The sequence below is a fragment of the Cynocephalus volans genome, chromosome 5 (genome assembly GCF_027409185.1).
Source record: "Cynocephalus volans isolate mCynVol1 chromosome 5, mCynVol1.pri, whole genome shotgun sequence".
Lineage (NCBI taxonomy): Eukaryota > Metazoa > Chordata > Mammalia > Dermoptera > Cynocephalidae > Cynocephalus > Cynocephalus volans.
In genome coordinates, this window is record NC_084464.1 from 45,253,151 (window position 1) to 45,268,377 (window position 15,227).

The 15,227-nt window shown below is 53.9% G+C and overlaps 1 protein-coding gene across 1 annotated transcript in view; it reads left to right on the forward strand.

Annotated features, from left to right (window-relative positions):
* The window catches only part of ITPR3 (inositol 1,4,5-trisphosphate receptor type 3), a 66,389-nt gene that overhangs the window by 21,705 nt on the left and 29,457 nt on the right, over positions 1-15,227 (forward strand). The window contains exons 3-14 of the mRNA XM_063096363.1: positions 4,847-4,968; positions 6,814-6,900; positions 7,507-7,665; positions 7,869-7,967; positions 8,333-8,416; positions 10,779-10,925; positions 11,161-11,256; positions 11,754-11,804; positions 12,001-12,143; positions 13,109-13,208; positions 13,286-13,446; positions 14,103-14,244. Of these exons, the coding sequence (XP_062952433.1) occupies positions 4,847-4,968; positions 6,814-6,900; positions 7,507-7,665; positions 7,869-7,967; positions 8,333-8,416; positions 10,779-10,925; positions 11,161-11,256; positions 11,754-11,804; positions 12,001-12,143; positions 13,109-13,208; positions 13,286-13,446; positions 14,103-14,244 (1,391 nt within the window). The remainder of the gene's footprint in view (positions 1-4,846; positions 4,969-6,813; positions 6,901-7,506; positions 7,666-7,868; positions 7,968-8,332; positions 8,417-10,778; positions 10,926-11,160; positions 11,257-11,753; positions 11,805-12,000; positions 12,144-13,108; positions 13,209-13,285; positions 13,447-14,102; positions 14,245-15,227) is intronic.

Below are 15,227 nucleotides of genomic sequence, written 5' to 3' on the forward strand. Positions count from 1 at the left end.
AGCGTTATGGGCCCCTTTGGCAGTTCTGATAGGGATGCCTTTGGGCAAAGGGCACAGCACAGTAAAAGATGGGGAGAAGGCTGAAGTCACTTATTCATTAGTTTATTCAGTAAGCATCTTCTGACTTATTATGTGTGGTCAAGGTTCTAAGGGAGGATATGTGCACGAGGAAAAGACAAATTTGACAAGCTCCAGGTAGTAAGTTTCCAGGAAAGATATAGAGGAGTTGGGAGCAGGGAGGGGTGACTGCTGGCTCCGTCCCCCTCTTGGGGATGCTGCAGGGTGATGTGTTCCACGTAAATCCAGCTCTGACCCTTAGTGGCTGTAAAGTCACTTGATGGGGCTCAGCTAATATATAAGGAATTGGCAGGACAGAAGCAGAATGATCACGCATAGCAGGGGTTGTTATTGTTTCATTAATTCTTTCTTCAGCTCTGGCTGTTCTCCTGTTAAACGTGTTCAGTGAGTTTTAAGCTTTAGTTATTGAAGCTTTCTTATTTCCAGAAATTGCATTTGGTCCTTTTGCAGTCTGCTGTGTCACTTTTTATAGTTTCCTTTTCTCTGCAGGGATCGTCAAGCTTTTGTTTTATTGATTGAAGCAGAGAAGGCATTATCTGTTTTACAAGTGATGTCTGTGCCTGAAGTCTCTGTACGTCTGTTTCTAGTTTCTATTTTGTGGCTCATTCTAGTTCCTGAGGGTTCCTGGTTATCTTTGACTGTATGCTGGTTATTGCATTTGAAAAATCTGGTATGCATGGTTGTGGACTAGGATGAAGGCACCTTTTACCAGAGAAGGCCTGCCGTTCCTACTGCCAGACTCCTGGGGGAATCGCTAGTTCAAGACCATCCAAAGCCTGGCTCAATTTTGGGGTTTTTTGAACCATCCAGGGGATTCCAGCCGGGCTCTAGTGCTGGGTAGGAGCTGTTCTACTCTGGGTTCAGCCCTAGCCAGAGTGTGGCCCTGGAGGGTCCCAGTCTCCTGTTTGACTCTCCCCCATCTGTGGGCCTGGACTGGGATCTCTGACTCTTCCACTGGTGAAGCTTTTGAAATAAAAGTTCACGGGCCGAGCCCTTGGTGCACTCGGGAGAGTGCGGCACTGGGAGTGCGGTGATGCTCCCACCGCGGGTGTGGATCCTATATAGGAATGGCCGGTGCACTCACTGGCTGAGTGCCGGTCACGAAAAAGACAAAAAAAAAAAAAAAAAAAAAAAAAAAAAAAAGAACCGGTAAATATCCTCAGTGCAAAAGCAAGGCAAAAGTGGCTTGGGTGTTCCTGTGTCTCCCTTGTTTCCCTGTGGTCTTCTCTTCTGGCCAGATAATTCCTCACTGTCTCATCAGTTCTTTAAGAAGTTTTAATATACATTTTAAAAATCCAGTTGTTTTAGTTCTCTAGTTGGGTTGGTCCGAAATAGATTATAACCATGGCTCTCAGCCCTATGGGATCCAGAGCCTGCCCACCACAATCAGGGATAGGAAGTCCCCATTCATGAAATGATGGTCTCCAATGTACAAGGGTACTTCAAAGAGTTCGTGGAAAAATAGAATTAAAAGATAATACAGATCTTTCCTTGAACTTTGTGAAGACCCCTTAGGTGGGTTAAGGTCATGTTGGGAAAATAGAATAGTTCAGTCAGGGCCCTCCCCTTGGGTCCAGTTGGGTGTGGTTCAGCATTTTTTGTAAGCAAATTGTGTGTGTGTGTGTGTGTGTGTGTGTGTGGAGTCAGTGTGCATGCACGCCAATGTATCTTTTTACATTAGGTTTGTTGCTATTTTTGTGTTCTTCAGAGAGAGAGAGAGAGAGAGGTAGAGAGGAGTTTTAGTGAAGCAGGTGGGCGGGCGTCTGCCTCAGGTGTCTGCCCGGCACAGCCATGTTTTCCAACCTATGGCTCCAAGGACTTTTTGGCTGGTTACCTAGCTCATAGACCTGTGTGAAGGGGTCTGGTGACCCAGCCTGGCATATGCAGGGTTTGTGACCTAGTCTATGAATGGGCTTGAGGGGTCTGGGAGCTCCAGACCCAGCCCTAGCTCAACAATTGGGCCAGATTGTACAGGATTACTGGCAGGTAAAAGAGCCTGACAACTGGCATGGTCGCCTAGCTTTACAATTGGTGTCACAAACAGGACTAAGAGCGCTATAATTGGCGCTGTGAGCAGGATTCCAGACATTAGCTGTGGCTTCACAGGTCAGAAAAGCTGAGACCCTCTGCTCTAGGGCACCCCGGGGCAGTACCTGTCTCCTTCCTCCTTCTCCCCTCTCTCGGTTAGGTGTGGAGAGGGTGGTGGCTGTGTGAAGACCGAGTGACTGACACTCCCCAAGACCTCACTACCCTCACCTGGCTCCAGCCCACTCAGACTCAGGGCCTAGACCTCTCCCAGCCCCTCAGGTCTCAGCTCACCAGACCTGCTGTGTGACTGGCTGAGATCTCACTGCCTCCTCCCTCCTGTTGCCCAATCCTTACCCGACCCCTGCCCATGGTGCTCCCTGCCCCTGCCAGGAGGGGCCTTGTCCTGTGCCCAGACAAGCTATATGCTCACCCACCTCTCGCCCTTCCATCCAGTGGTAATGCCTTATTTCTCCTGCTGCCTTCAAGGTTAACGTCAAGCCCCCACCTCGTTGTACATGAGTGAGTTGTTTCTAGACTCAAGTGTTCATCTAGAAGACAATCACTGAGCCCAGGTTAGGGGCAGGGGATATAGTGATGAGTTCAACAGGGCCCTGCCAGACCAGGTCAGTCCGTCAGACCCAGAGCCCCTTTAATATTCTGAAGTGGAATTCACAAATAATATAATCTATCTATACCCATGTTTATATAATATAAAATGGTGGTGAGCCAGGGCCAGGATCTGAGTCAGCCTGGAGCGAGGGGGAAGGGGTGAGGGCAGTGTAATGCCCTAAGTGTGACAGAGAAGAGGATAAAAGGAAGACAGTTTATAATAAAATCATATCTATTTTAGAAATAAATGTTGGGCACAACTAGAAAACCCAGTGAAGCAAATGCTTGCCTCTGAATCATGAATGTGGCAGTCACAAGGGCACCTGTTTGGTGTGGTTGTGAGTGATATACTTTCTGAAATGGGAAAAAAACTCCAAGTAAAGTTTGAACAACACAAAGGACAGTCTTCTCTCAGTTTATATTGGAATTGCATTCCTGGAAAATTCAGTGTTTCCTAAAATCATGCAAAAAGTATTTCTGTTTCTGTGCATCGCTTTGGGCCCAGAGGTGTGTGCAGGTATCCACCTGCGAGTTGTGGGACAGGACACCTGCAGCCAGGCATCCCTGGGACAGTCTTCGTGGTGCAGAGTCCAGCATCCCTGTCCTGCCCACTAAGTGCCAGCTGTGACAATTGTTGGGACAACTAAACCCCCACGCCCAATTTCCCAAACACCCTCTGGCATGGCCCTATTTCCCACCATTCTGTTGGGAACTGCCGGCCTCTAACGGGCAGTGAGATCCACGTGGTGATGGGGGATCCCAGGGTCCCAGCTATGTCTTAGGACTGAGCAGAACCCATAAAGACACAAACTGAGTGCTCGTTTCCGGAAGTAATGCCCACTCATGCTGGTGTTGCCAAGGTGGGCGAGGCGGGGCAGCCCTGGTGGCTCCATCTGCTTATGGAATTGCCGTTTTCCCTTCCCTTCAAGGGGTTCTCTCTTCCCCGACCTTTGGCTCACCCAGTTTCTCCTCCCAATGCCTACTCACGGGCTAGATGGAAAATCCAGCTTTGCTTTGGTTCCCAGCGTCTGGATGTCCCACTTTGACCAAAGCAGGTTCACAGCCTTTTTCTTAGAGGAAACATGAAAGGGCCTGAAGGAGGGTGCTCCTGTCTCTGCAACCACCCAGTGGCCACGTCTGGTGTCCCAGCACAGCCATCTTCCTCTGGTGCTGTGTGCTACTGGAGCACTGCGCAATCAGACTCACACTGCAGCATGCAAGGGGTTTCAGGGCCCCTGAGTCCACCTCCTTGCCCAAGTGTGACTCCCTCCTGAGACAGGGAGGTCCCTGCTCCCAGCACAGCCCAGGCTGTGTCAGGCTGGCCCAGCATTCACCGATGCAGCACTTCAGCAGCGCCCAGAATCCTCCCTCCCTCCACCATAGTTTACAACAGAATTTTCCAACTGGTGCCTCCTTTTGATAAGTAGAAAAATTGAACACCCTTCCTGGAGTTTGGGTTTTTGAAAATGATAGGTGTTTTGTCTACTTGCCAAAATAAAAGCTGTAATAGTGAACATGTTTCTGGAGTCTTGTTTACCCTATCTCAGATCAAGTTTCCTAGAAGTAGAGCCTGAGATGGGTGAATTATTAAGGAAGGGTCTCAGGAGAATAGAGTGGGGTAGAGCCCCTTACTCTCTCATATAGGGCAGGGGAAGAAGCCAGGCAAGGGTGTGGTTTCAGGGGAAACTAGCCTCAGCCTGGCCCCATGCGGAGCTCCGGAGTGTGAATTGCACCTCGGACAGTCCCCTCCAGAGGCTGGGCTATTAGGTGCCTGTGTCAGCCAGTAGAGAGTGGCTGCCCCTTGGGATGGGGGAGGTAACTTCCCAGGCATCTGTGGGCAAGATGGCCTCCGTTGGCCAAGGCATCAGCCAAAGGAAGCAGATGTGAGCTGTTGGCTGCCAATACCCACAAAAGCTGGGCACAGACAGGGTATAGGGGTGATGCTTCAAGAGCCTCTGGTAAATCCCCTGTATAATCCAGGATGCTACAAATTCTATGGGGTTCTTCTAACCAGTTCTTCTCTATCTCCAGTGGGGCAGGAGAGAGCAGAACTGCAGGCTGAGGGGTTTTCCAGGGAGGGCCCTGAGCCCCAGATGAACCACTCTCCCTCCCTCTGCCTGCCCTGCCACAGACTGCCTCTTCAAGGTATGCCCCATGAACCGCTATTCAGCCCAGAAGCAGTACTGGAAGGCCAAGCAGACCAAGCAGGACAAGGAGAAGATCGCTGACGTGGTGCTGCTGCAGAAGCTGCAGGTATGTGTGTGTGCGCAGGTGTGCATCTGTGTATGTGCAACAGGAACCTGGGCGCGCATGCAGGGCCACTGCTCCTCAGAGCCAACAGGAGCCCCGTGGCTAAACCAAATGGTTTAAAAACCTGAATATGCAAGAGAGTGGCGTGAGTTGCTGTGGGGGGGGGGAAGTTGCGTGAGGGGTGGCGTGAGTTGCGTGAGGGGTGGTGGGGGAAGTAGGGTGCCCCCCTCCTCAGTGCCCCACTAGTCTGTATAGCTCCTGTGTGCCAGTTAGAAGAAGGTGCCCCTTCCTCCAGGCTGGCACAGTCCTATGCCAGGGCACATGGTGCAGTGAGTGGCATGTGGATACCACAGTCTAGTGAACAACCTGTACAGCTGTCCACGGAGTTGCCACTGGCTCCTGGAGACAGAGGCTTCAGGGAGCCCAATTTGAGAACCCTGGATCTAGTCTTAACCCCTCCCCTTGTTTTGTTGGAGCCTGAGCCCCTTAGAAGGGACTGGTCTGTCCATGGTCATCCTGTGAATTTGCAGTTGAGCAGGTCTCTCTCTGATTCACCTTGGGTTCCTTGGACACATGGATGGTGTCATGGTGCTAGTTGTTCAGGAGTGGGCAGTGGCTCAGTTCACATCCAGGCATTCTCCTGGACAGAGCTCAGGGCCCCAACCCTAATCCCAATGGAAAACGGAGTGGGAGGGTTTGTAGCCTGCTTCTGAGAGCCTTCCTTGGTCCTGGTACTGACTTTGTCAAGCAGACCTTGCTTCCCTCTGTCCCCTTCTCCTGAGCTCTGAGGAGGTGGGTCTAAAGTGGGGGCAGGTAGGCATGGTACCACCCTATATCTGTGACCTGGGCTGGAAAGAGGGGTTGGAGGTAGGCTGCCTGAGCTCCTGTAGAGACAGGCCTATCTCCCTTCCTGGGGTGGGGCTGTCACAGGCTTCCTTCCCCCTGCAGACACAGGCCAGGCTGAGCTAGGGATCTGGCCCAGGGAAGGGCTCTCACATTTGCCCAGCTACATACTCAGAACTGCATGTGTAGAAAGTCACATGGTACATGGCAAGGCTCCCCATTGGCCACCCTCACCCTGGTCTTGGTCATAGAGCCTTGGTAACTGGACTGAGGAGGAGGAAAAGGCAGAGGAGCCTCTGCTCTCAGAGAGATGATGGAGGTGACAGAGCCCTTGCCCTCCAGGAGCCCCCAATCTGACGGAGGAGACAGAGCATCTATTCTTAGGCAGCTTCCAGTTTAGCAGGGGACAGAAGTGCCTGAGAAGGTGCCCTTAATGGGATGCAAACCAAATCATCAAGGACACCCAAGCTGGATCTATCAGGGTTGAATGTGGCTAGTCAGGGAAGGCTCCCTGGAGGCAGTGAGCTGGAAGCACACATGGTTTTGGAAGAGAGGGTTACAGAGGAGTGGGGGCAGAGAAGGGAGCCAGGAAATGGCATCGAGTACACCACCACCAGGATTTGGGCTGGGGCAGGGGTCCTGTGTTGGGGGCATCAGGAGTCTGGTGAGATGGGGGTGGGTGGCGAGGCTCAGCTTTAGGTTGCTGGGAATGTCGGGGGCAGAGGGGGCTCAAGGTCCTGCTGGCATGCCCCCTCCAGGGGAGGTGCTGAGGGGCAGGGATTTGGCTCCCTGGGCTATGTGCGCTGTAAGACCTCAGGCTGCCCCTCCACACCCTGTGCCCTCAGTTCCTCATCATCAGTGGGAGGGCATGGGCTAAGACAGCCTCTGAGCTGGGCAGGGGTCCCAGGGTGAGTGTGTGCGCATATGTGTGCGTGGGGGTGGGAAGATGTCTCTTTCCAGGGGGAGCTCTAAGCCCAGCCTTCACCTCCACGTGTGTCTGTGTAGCATGCGGCCCAGATGGAGCAGAAGCAAAACGACACGGAGAACAAGAAAGTGCATGGGGATGTCGTGAAGTACGGCAGTGTGATCCAGGTGAGACCTGCCCACGCCTCTCCCACCTCCGAAGAGGCCTGGGCTGGTGTTGAGGGCTAAGGTACCAGCAGACACTGCTCTGTGTGTGTGTGTGTGTGCACGCATGCACGTGTGTCCCCGGTGGGTGGCATTGGGACTGCCTCTGTGACTCTGCATCTGATTCTGTGTGTGGCCTGAGTTGCTGTGCTTGTGGATGTGGTTTTAGCTCGGAGGTCATGAGCACAGAGTCTGGAGCCACGTTGTATAGTTTCAAAGTTACTTAACTTTGTGGTGCCTTGGTTTCCCCATCTGTAAAATCAAACCACCAATAAGATTTCCCCCTCGGGACTGTTATAAGGTTACATGAGTAATGTAGTGCATATAAAGGGTTCAGAACAGCTTCTTTTTTGTGACCACCTGGGTGCCTGACAGCATGTGCCCATTTGTGTGCATGTTTGTGTGTGATGCTGTGTGGCTGTGTGTGCCTCAGTCTGAGTGTTTGCAACAGTGTATCTGACACTGTGTATGCATCAAGGCAGTGGCCAAGGGTCCAGTGGGTCCTTGTGCCCCCTCCCTGACGGGCTGGCTTCCTGGGGCCTGGTGACCTCACCCCTGCCTGACCCCCAGCTCCTGCACATGAAGAGCAACAAGTACCTGACAGTGAATAAGAGGCTGCCTGCCTTGCTGGAGAAGAACGCCATGCGGGTGACACTGGATGCCACAGGCAACGAAGGCTCCTGGCTCTTCATCCAGCCCTTCTGGAAGCTGCGAAGCAATGGGGACAATGTGAGGACAGGGCTGGGGTGGAGGGGCCCAGTGGAAGGTGCAGGTCTCAACTCCAGAGGGGCTTCTATAGGGTCTTAGTGTGGGGACTGGGTGAAGTCATACCCACTTCTAGAAGGGCAGACTGAGACCCAGAGACCCGGAGGCCTGGCAATAGGAAGTGCCCTGCCCTCCTCAGCCTCACCCCATTCCTCCTGTCCCCATAGGTGGTTGTGGGGGACAAGGTGATCTTGAATCCTGTCAATGCTGGGCAGCCTCTGCATGCCAGCAATTATGAGCTAAGCGACAACGCCGGCTGCAAGGAGGTGAGTGGGGGGGTGGGGCTGGCCATGCAGTGAGGGATGTCCACACACCCTCATGGTATAGGCACCCCCTGCCTGCCATGGTCTCTGCCTCCAGTCCCTCCAGCACCATCAGGCCTGCTGGACGAGCTGGGCCTCACTGCTCCACCACCTGTCTCCCAGTGCTTGTCCCCATGCTCCACCCCACAGGCTGGCAGCCCCATGGCAGCTGAGTTGGGTCTGGGGCCCAGGCTGGGAGAAAACACCCTCTCCTTGTGCTCCAGTGGGGGATAGTTCCACTGTCACCCCTCTCTCCAGGCCTTCAGTACTGCCCCACTCGCCAGCAGCCAGGTCTGCCTGGCATCAGGGGTCCCTCTGCCTTTCCACAGGTCAACTCTGTGAACTGCAACACCAGCTGGAAGATCAACCTGTTTATGCAGTTCCGGGACCACCTGGAGGAGGTGCTGAAAGGGGTAAGGACTGGGAGCCCCCACTGCCTCTGCCCTGCCTGGCTGTCCCCCCAGCCCCTCCTCGGCAGGTCCCGCTTCCTCTTCCTGCCTTCTGCCGCCCACCAGGCCCTTTCCCCTGGCTCTGCAGCCACCCCCCAGCCTCCCTCCACACACACGCAGCCCCAGCTGCACTGCCCCTTCTCTTATCTCTGGCCACAACCTCCCCTCCATTCTCCTAGAGTCCTGGCTGGCCTCTGTTTTCTCTCTTGCTAAGGGGGTGTCAGTGGACTGGGGGTCCCCATCCCCCCACCTTAGGGTGGGCCAAAGCCTTTGAGCAGTCTGTCCCCTCCCCAACTCCTGCTCTCTGGATCCAGGCCAGGTCCCCTACCCTTCGTCCTGTGCCCTCTTTGGTAAGGAAGTGAGGCCACTTCCTTAGTCATTGGAAGGACACTTCCAGGTCATTGCCTATCCCCTGGACCAAGACATACTGGCATGGGCACTAGGAGGGAAGGGAGTTTGTCAGGCCAGAGAGGGATGGGCCTGCAGGGGCAGGATGGGCTGGGAAAAACCTCAGTGAAGTCTTTGGCAGGGACCAGATCTGAGAGCAGAGGGTGTTGTCTGGGGCCGCCAGAGAGACCACTTGAGAAACCCTGAGAACCAGATAGGGGGGAGAGGGGAGAGTTCAGAGGTCTCTTGAGTGGGACTGCAGCCTGTGGCTGCAGGCAGTCTGTGGAAGGGGATACGGGATGGGCAGATCTAAGGGGTGGCAAAAAGTGTGGATTCCTCAGCTAGGGGAATGGGCAGATTCACCTGGCTGTGGTACCTGTTAGGGGACAGGTGACAGGTGACAGGCCTGAAAGCAGCCACCCTGAGGAGGCCGCCCCATGCTCACTGCACCCTCCCCTGCTCAGGAGCCTGCGTGGATCCCTTTGCCCTCCTCCTAGCCACGCTGCTGTTAGGCTTTCCTGCCCTCCATCCTCCTCATGCCGCCCATCCCCCCAGGCTGTTTCCCGTCCACCCATGCTCTGCACACATGCCTTCTCCCTCCCTCTCTCGCCCGCGCATTGTCCACACATCAGTCAAGCCCAGCCCATGCCCTGGCCCTCCAGGAAGCTTTCCCTGATGACACATCCCAGCCCCAAATCTGTGCCACACTGAGGAAATGAAGCATTACTTGGGCCTAACCCTGTGGTCCTACCCAGAGTGGCTTCTGGTGACTGCGTCATGGCTCTGCAGTGAGACTCCAGGCAGCTCGGAAGCAAGACTTTCTCGTGCAAAGTGCACCCCTTTTTGGTGCTCTTCTTGCACTGCCTGAACACAAAAGTCACTAAGTTCTGCCATAGTAACTGATCCAATCTGTGTAGGGTCATTTATTCCTGTGTTCACTCCAGAGTTCACTAAGTGTTTTGTGTCTAGTTCTGTGTTCAGTGTAGGGAAGACAGATAATGTCATTAGGGGTAACAATAGGAATGGCAGCCATGCACTGAGAGCCTGCAGGGAGGCAGGCTCGCCCCGGGAGGAGTGGTGGAAAGGTTAAGGTGTCAGCCCTGGAACTGAGCCACAGATTCATGTCCCATTTGCCACTAGCTGTGTGACCCTCAGCAGAATACTTACCCTCTCTGTGCCTGAGTTTCTCCACCTGTAAGATGGGATAATGATGTCTCTACTCAGAGGGTTGGTGTGAGGATCAGGTGAGAAAATTCTTGTAAAGTGCTTGCATAGTGGCTGACACATGGTCAGGGTGAAGCGTTACTTCAATACACTTGTTATAATCCTCACAATTTCTGCAAGGAGGCCATAGTCTTCTCATCTTGCAGAAGAGGCAACTGAGGCTCAGAGATGTTAAGGAACTTATCCAAGATCACATAATTGTAAGAGCAGAGCCAGGATCCAGACTTGCTCTGTGTCCAAAGCCATGGAGATGAACAGGCTATGGTCCCTGCCCTCTGGCTACTGCAGTCTAGCAGGGGAGCAAAAGAAATGGGCATGAACTACCGATGTTCAGGCAGAGGGGGTCCTAGCAGACGTGCAGCCATGGCCTGGGGAGACCTGAGGAGCTGAGATTGCTTCTGCCTTCGTGGAGAGGGAGACTTGGATGGGCTGTTAAAGGTTAGGTAGGGTGTCTAGAGGTACAGATAGGGGAGGGAGGCTTGAGTGGGCTGTGGATTTGGGGTCTGGGATGAGGATTGTGGGCAGAGTGCCCGGCTGAGGGGCTGGTCCTGGGCTCTGGCCACCCTCTGGTGTGCCTCAGCTGGTATCTTCCCCTCTGCTTGCCGGCTCTGGCAGGAGCAGGAGGACCCTCCCTGCTGCCACCTGGGTCTGCGGCAGGTGGGGCTGGGCCCTGGGAGGGGTTGTGTCCATCCTGAGCCCACACTACTGCCTGCAGGGAGATGTGGTGCGGCTGTTCCATGCGGAGCAGGAGAAGTTCTTGACGTGTGACGAATACAAGGGCAGGCTGCAGGTGTACCTGCGCACCACGCTGCGCCAGTCCGCCACATCGGCCACCAGCTCCAATGCCCTCTGGGAGGTGGAGGTCAGAGCCCTGCTTCTGGCACCCTGGACTCTGCCCTGGACCGCACCCTTCCCTCTTCCCCCATCACCCTGGTGGGTGGGATGTTAACTATCACCTCCCCTCCGAGCCCCTCTGGAGCCAAGAAGCTAGGGAGGGTCCAGGCACCCACCTTTCCAGAGATCTCCAGACCTCCCCGGGGTCTGAGCTTCCCTCCCTGCCAGTCTCTCCTTCCTACCTCACCCCTGCATGCCCCCAGGTAGTCCACCATGACCCCTGCCGTGGAGGAGCTGGCCACTGGAACGGCCTGTACCGCTTCAAACACCTGGCTACAGGCAACTACCTGGCTGCTGAGGTGAGCTGGGAGCTCAGGCTCTGCGTGTGCTCACATGGGTATGCGGGAGCATGTGTGCACATATCTGCATGCATAGACTTGTGCCTGTGGACCCTGGCTTATTTGCACTCATGTACTTATTTATCAAATAAATGCCTGATTGTAAACAAGCTTAATAAATATTACTGTGCACCTACTATATGCTAGGCACTGTTCTAGGCAATGGGGATACAGCAGTGAGCAGAATTCCTAGTCTGTCCCTAATGCACATGCTATGTGTATTGTGTGTGTTGATGTGTATGTGTGTGTGTGTGCATTTGTGGGCCTATGGAGAACGCCATGAAGGGCTGGCAGTGGTGGCATGATTTGGGCTTTGGGACTGGGGCAGGTACCTTTGGGAGGGTGGTGAGCTACCTGCCGGGACCCAGGGCCCTATGTGGATGACCTTGTTTTGGGTTTGGATCATGTGGGTATTTAGCTTGGTGTCCCATAGCTTCCCTTTCTGTATCTCTATCCAGGAGAACCCCAGTTACAAAGGCGATGCCTCAGATCCCAAGGCAGCAGGAACGGTGAGGACTAGAGTAGGGCTCCGCAGCCTGGGCAAGAGTGTGACTATGGCCTGCCCGGGGGGTGGACAGGGATGGGGAGGCCATGAAACCGTGGGAAGTGGGCTGGAGGGAGGCCCCTCAGCTGGAGTCCCAGGTGGGCTCGGGGGGGCCTAAGAGGAGGGAGGGGCTCCTGCCTGATCTGGGGTCCTCACCCTAGGGTGCCCAGGGTCGTGCAGGCCGTAGGAACGCTGGAGAGAAGATCAAGTACCGCCTGGTGGCTGTGCCTCATGGCAATGACATCGCCTCTCTCTTTGAGCTGGACCCCACCACGCTGCAGAAAACTGACTCCTTCGTGCCCCGGTGGGTATGTGCCGTGTGCCTAGCGGCTGGCCAGGGGTGCCCAGGCTGGGCTGTCCTATTTCTGGGAATCTCTGAATCCCTCACTCCTCTGTCCTGCTGTGGTCCTTTGGCCTTCGGGGGGTCCAGCTCTGACACTGTCAGTAGCTGACCACCATTGTGTGCTTTCTGCGTGCCCAGCCTGGGCTCCACACACTGTGGTGCTCGCTGCCTTCTCAAAATGCCTTCTCTCTGGTGTTATGTACCAGTCGCCTGCCCCAGTCAGTCTGAGTGCCCAAGCACAGTCTGTGAGACAGTTTGTCCAGGGCACAGCAGCAGGGGAATCCACACACTGTGGGGGAGGCTGGGCTCTCTGATCTCCAAGCTCCTGTGATCCCTGAGATTCTACAACATCGCATCAAGAGACTTGCAAAGTGTCAAGTTAGGTTTTAGCCTTAAGCAGCTGTATGACTTTAGGCAGCTTACTCAATCACTCTGCCTCAGTATTCTAATGTGTTAAGTGGGAATATCAAGTCTACCTGTCCACAGGGCAGTTGGGAAGATTAATTGAGTCACTATATAGGCCCACAATTCCTTACCTGAAACTCTTGGGGCCAGATGCATTTTGAAATTCAGATTGTTTTACATTTCAGAAAGGTTATGTCAGCTTGACATTAAAATGGGATAGTCTAAATAGCCTCAATTGTCCAATTGAATACTGGTCCCAAGTTTACAAAAAAGCTTTGGTTTTGGAAGCTTGGCTGAGGCCTGTGGGCCTGTGTACATGTGGTGGTCAGGGCGGGGCTCTGGCTGCTCTTCTCTGCCATGGGCTCCTCCGCTGGAGAGGCACTAGAGGCCCCTGCCCCCCAGCTGTTGAGGGTATGGAGTGAAGTGGAAGATGCACCAGTGTTGGGGGGTTAGACTGGGCAGACAACAGGACACGCTCAGAGGTGCATTCCCCCTGTCCCTGCCCTCCCGCCTGCCTGCAGGAACTCTTATGTCCGGCTGCGGCACCTCTGCACCAACACGTGGATCCAGAGCACCAATGTGCCCATTGACATCGAGGAGGAGCGGCCCATTAGGCTCATGGTGCGGACCGCCCGGGGATGGAGACGGGGCTGGGCTGGAGTTGTACCCGGGTGCCCTGCTGATCCCTGTCCCTGCAGCTGGGCACCTGCCCCACCAAGGAGGATAAGGAGGCCTTTGCCATCGTGTCAGTGCCTGTGTCTGAGATCCGTGACCTGGACTTTGCCAACGATGCCAGCTCCATGCTGGCCAGTGCTGTGGAGAAACTCAGTGAGGGCTTCATCAGCCAGAATGACCGCAGGTGGGCCACAGGGATAGGGTCTCGTGGTTTTCTGGGTGATCTTGCCCTCCTGGGTCTGCATTTCATGAACGAGGACCACAAAGCAGAAGTCGGGCGGGCTGGGTTGGAGCAGGGGAGATGGAGTAGGGATTGGTCCCTGTGGGGTCCCTGGGCCCCTGAAGTTGGGTGCCTGCCTCTCTGCCCACGTACTCCTAATCTAACCCTGTGAGGAACCATCATTACCTCTGTTTTACTGATGATGGGGCCGAGGCTCAGAGAGGTTAAGAGACTTTCCCAGAGTCACACAGCTTGTATGTGGCTGAGTCAGGACGTAAATGCAGATCCCTTCACACCAAACACCCTGCCTTGTGGCCTGCAGTTCCTTTCCAGATTGAAGTATTCTGAGATTCGTTGTCTTGGGGGCACTTTGGAATCCAGGGTGGCTGGGGCATGGGGTGCTTTGAGAGAAGTTCAGGGTAAACATGGGAAAAGAAGCTGAAGACTGATGATGGGCTTTGTTCTTTGGGGGCCAGTGAGTGATTTCAGGAAAGCCATGCCTTGGGAAGGAAGGCTGGTTGCCCATGGGGGTAGGGGAGGTAGCACATGCTGGGTGGGCCCTGGGGGAGCTTCCCAGGCTCAACACCTCACACTCGTCATCCTGCTGTTCCCTCGCCCAGGTTTGTCATCCAGCTGCTGGAGGACCTGGTGTTCTTTGTCAGTGACGTCCCCAACAATGGGCAGAATGTCCTGGACATCATGGTCACCAAGCCCAACCGGGAGAGGCAGAAGCTGATGAGGGAGCAGAACATTCTCAAGCAGGTGTTTTGAGCGGGAAGGGGAGGGTGGCCATGAAGCAGGCTTTGGGGAGGAATGGTGACTGGGAACAGGATGCCTTTTAACATCGAGTTTGCCTTTTCTCGTCTCTACTTGAGCTGTAGTCTCCCTGCGGTTTCTCATCACCCCTTTAAAAAAACTGAATGTTTATGGGGCAAGACCACGTGCCAGGAGCTTCCCTAAGTGCCCCACATGGACGGACTCATCTGATCCTCACCACCTGGAGGACACACTGTTATTATCATCCCTGTTTTACTGATGAGGAAACTAGCACCAGAGGCTGAATGACTCCATCCAGAGCACGCAGTCAGCAAGAAGCAGGGCCAGGGTTGAACTCAGATGTTGGGTCCTTGTTCTTTTTAATTTGTTCTTTTTCAAAAATTTTTTTCTAAATTTTTATTGTAAGGATTTTCAAATATTGAGGAAGCACTGAAAGAATAGTACAGTGAACACAGTACATCCACCACCTGAATGCAGTTGCTACCATGCTGCCACTTTGGCCTTACATGGCTCTGTCTGTGCACCCATCCCTCTGTCCACCCATTTCAAAGTAGATTGCCCTTCACCCCGGAATCTTTCAGAATGTATCTCCAAAGAATAAGGACATTGTCCTATATAGCCACAATGCCATTGTCACGCCTAAGAAGATTAGCAATAATACCCAATCCACACCAAATTTCTCTAACTTTGCTAAAATGTATTTTTAAAGTTTGGGTTTTTTTGTTTGTTTATTTGTTTTAACTAGGATCCAACTAGGGATTTTTTTTTTTTTTTTTTTGTCTTTTTCGTGACCGGTACTCAGCCAGTGAGTGCACCGGCCATTCCTATATAGGATCCGAACCCGCGGTGGGAGCGTCGCTGCGCTCCCAGCGCCGCACTCTCCTGAGTGCGCCACGGGCTCGGCCCCCAACTAGGGATTTTTTATCCATTTGGTTGTTCTGTTTCTTTAGTCTCAGCCTGGAACAGTT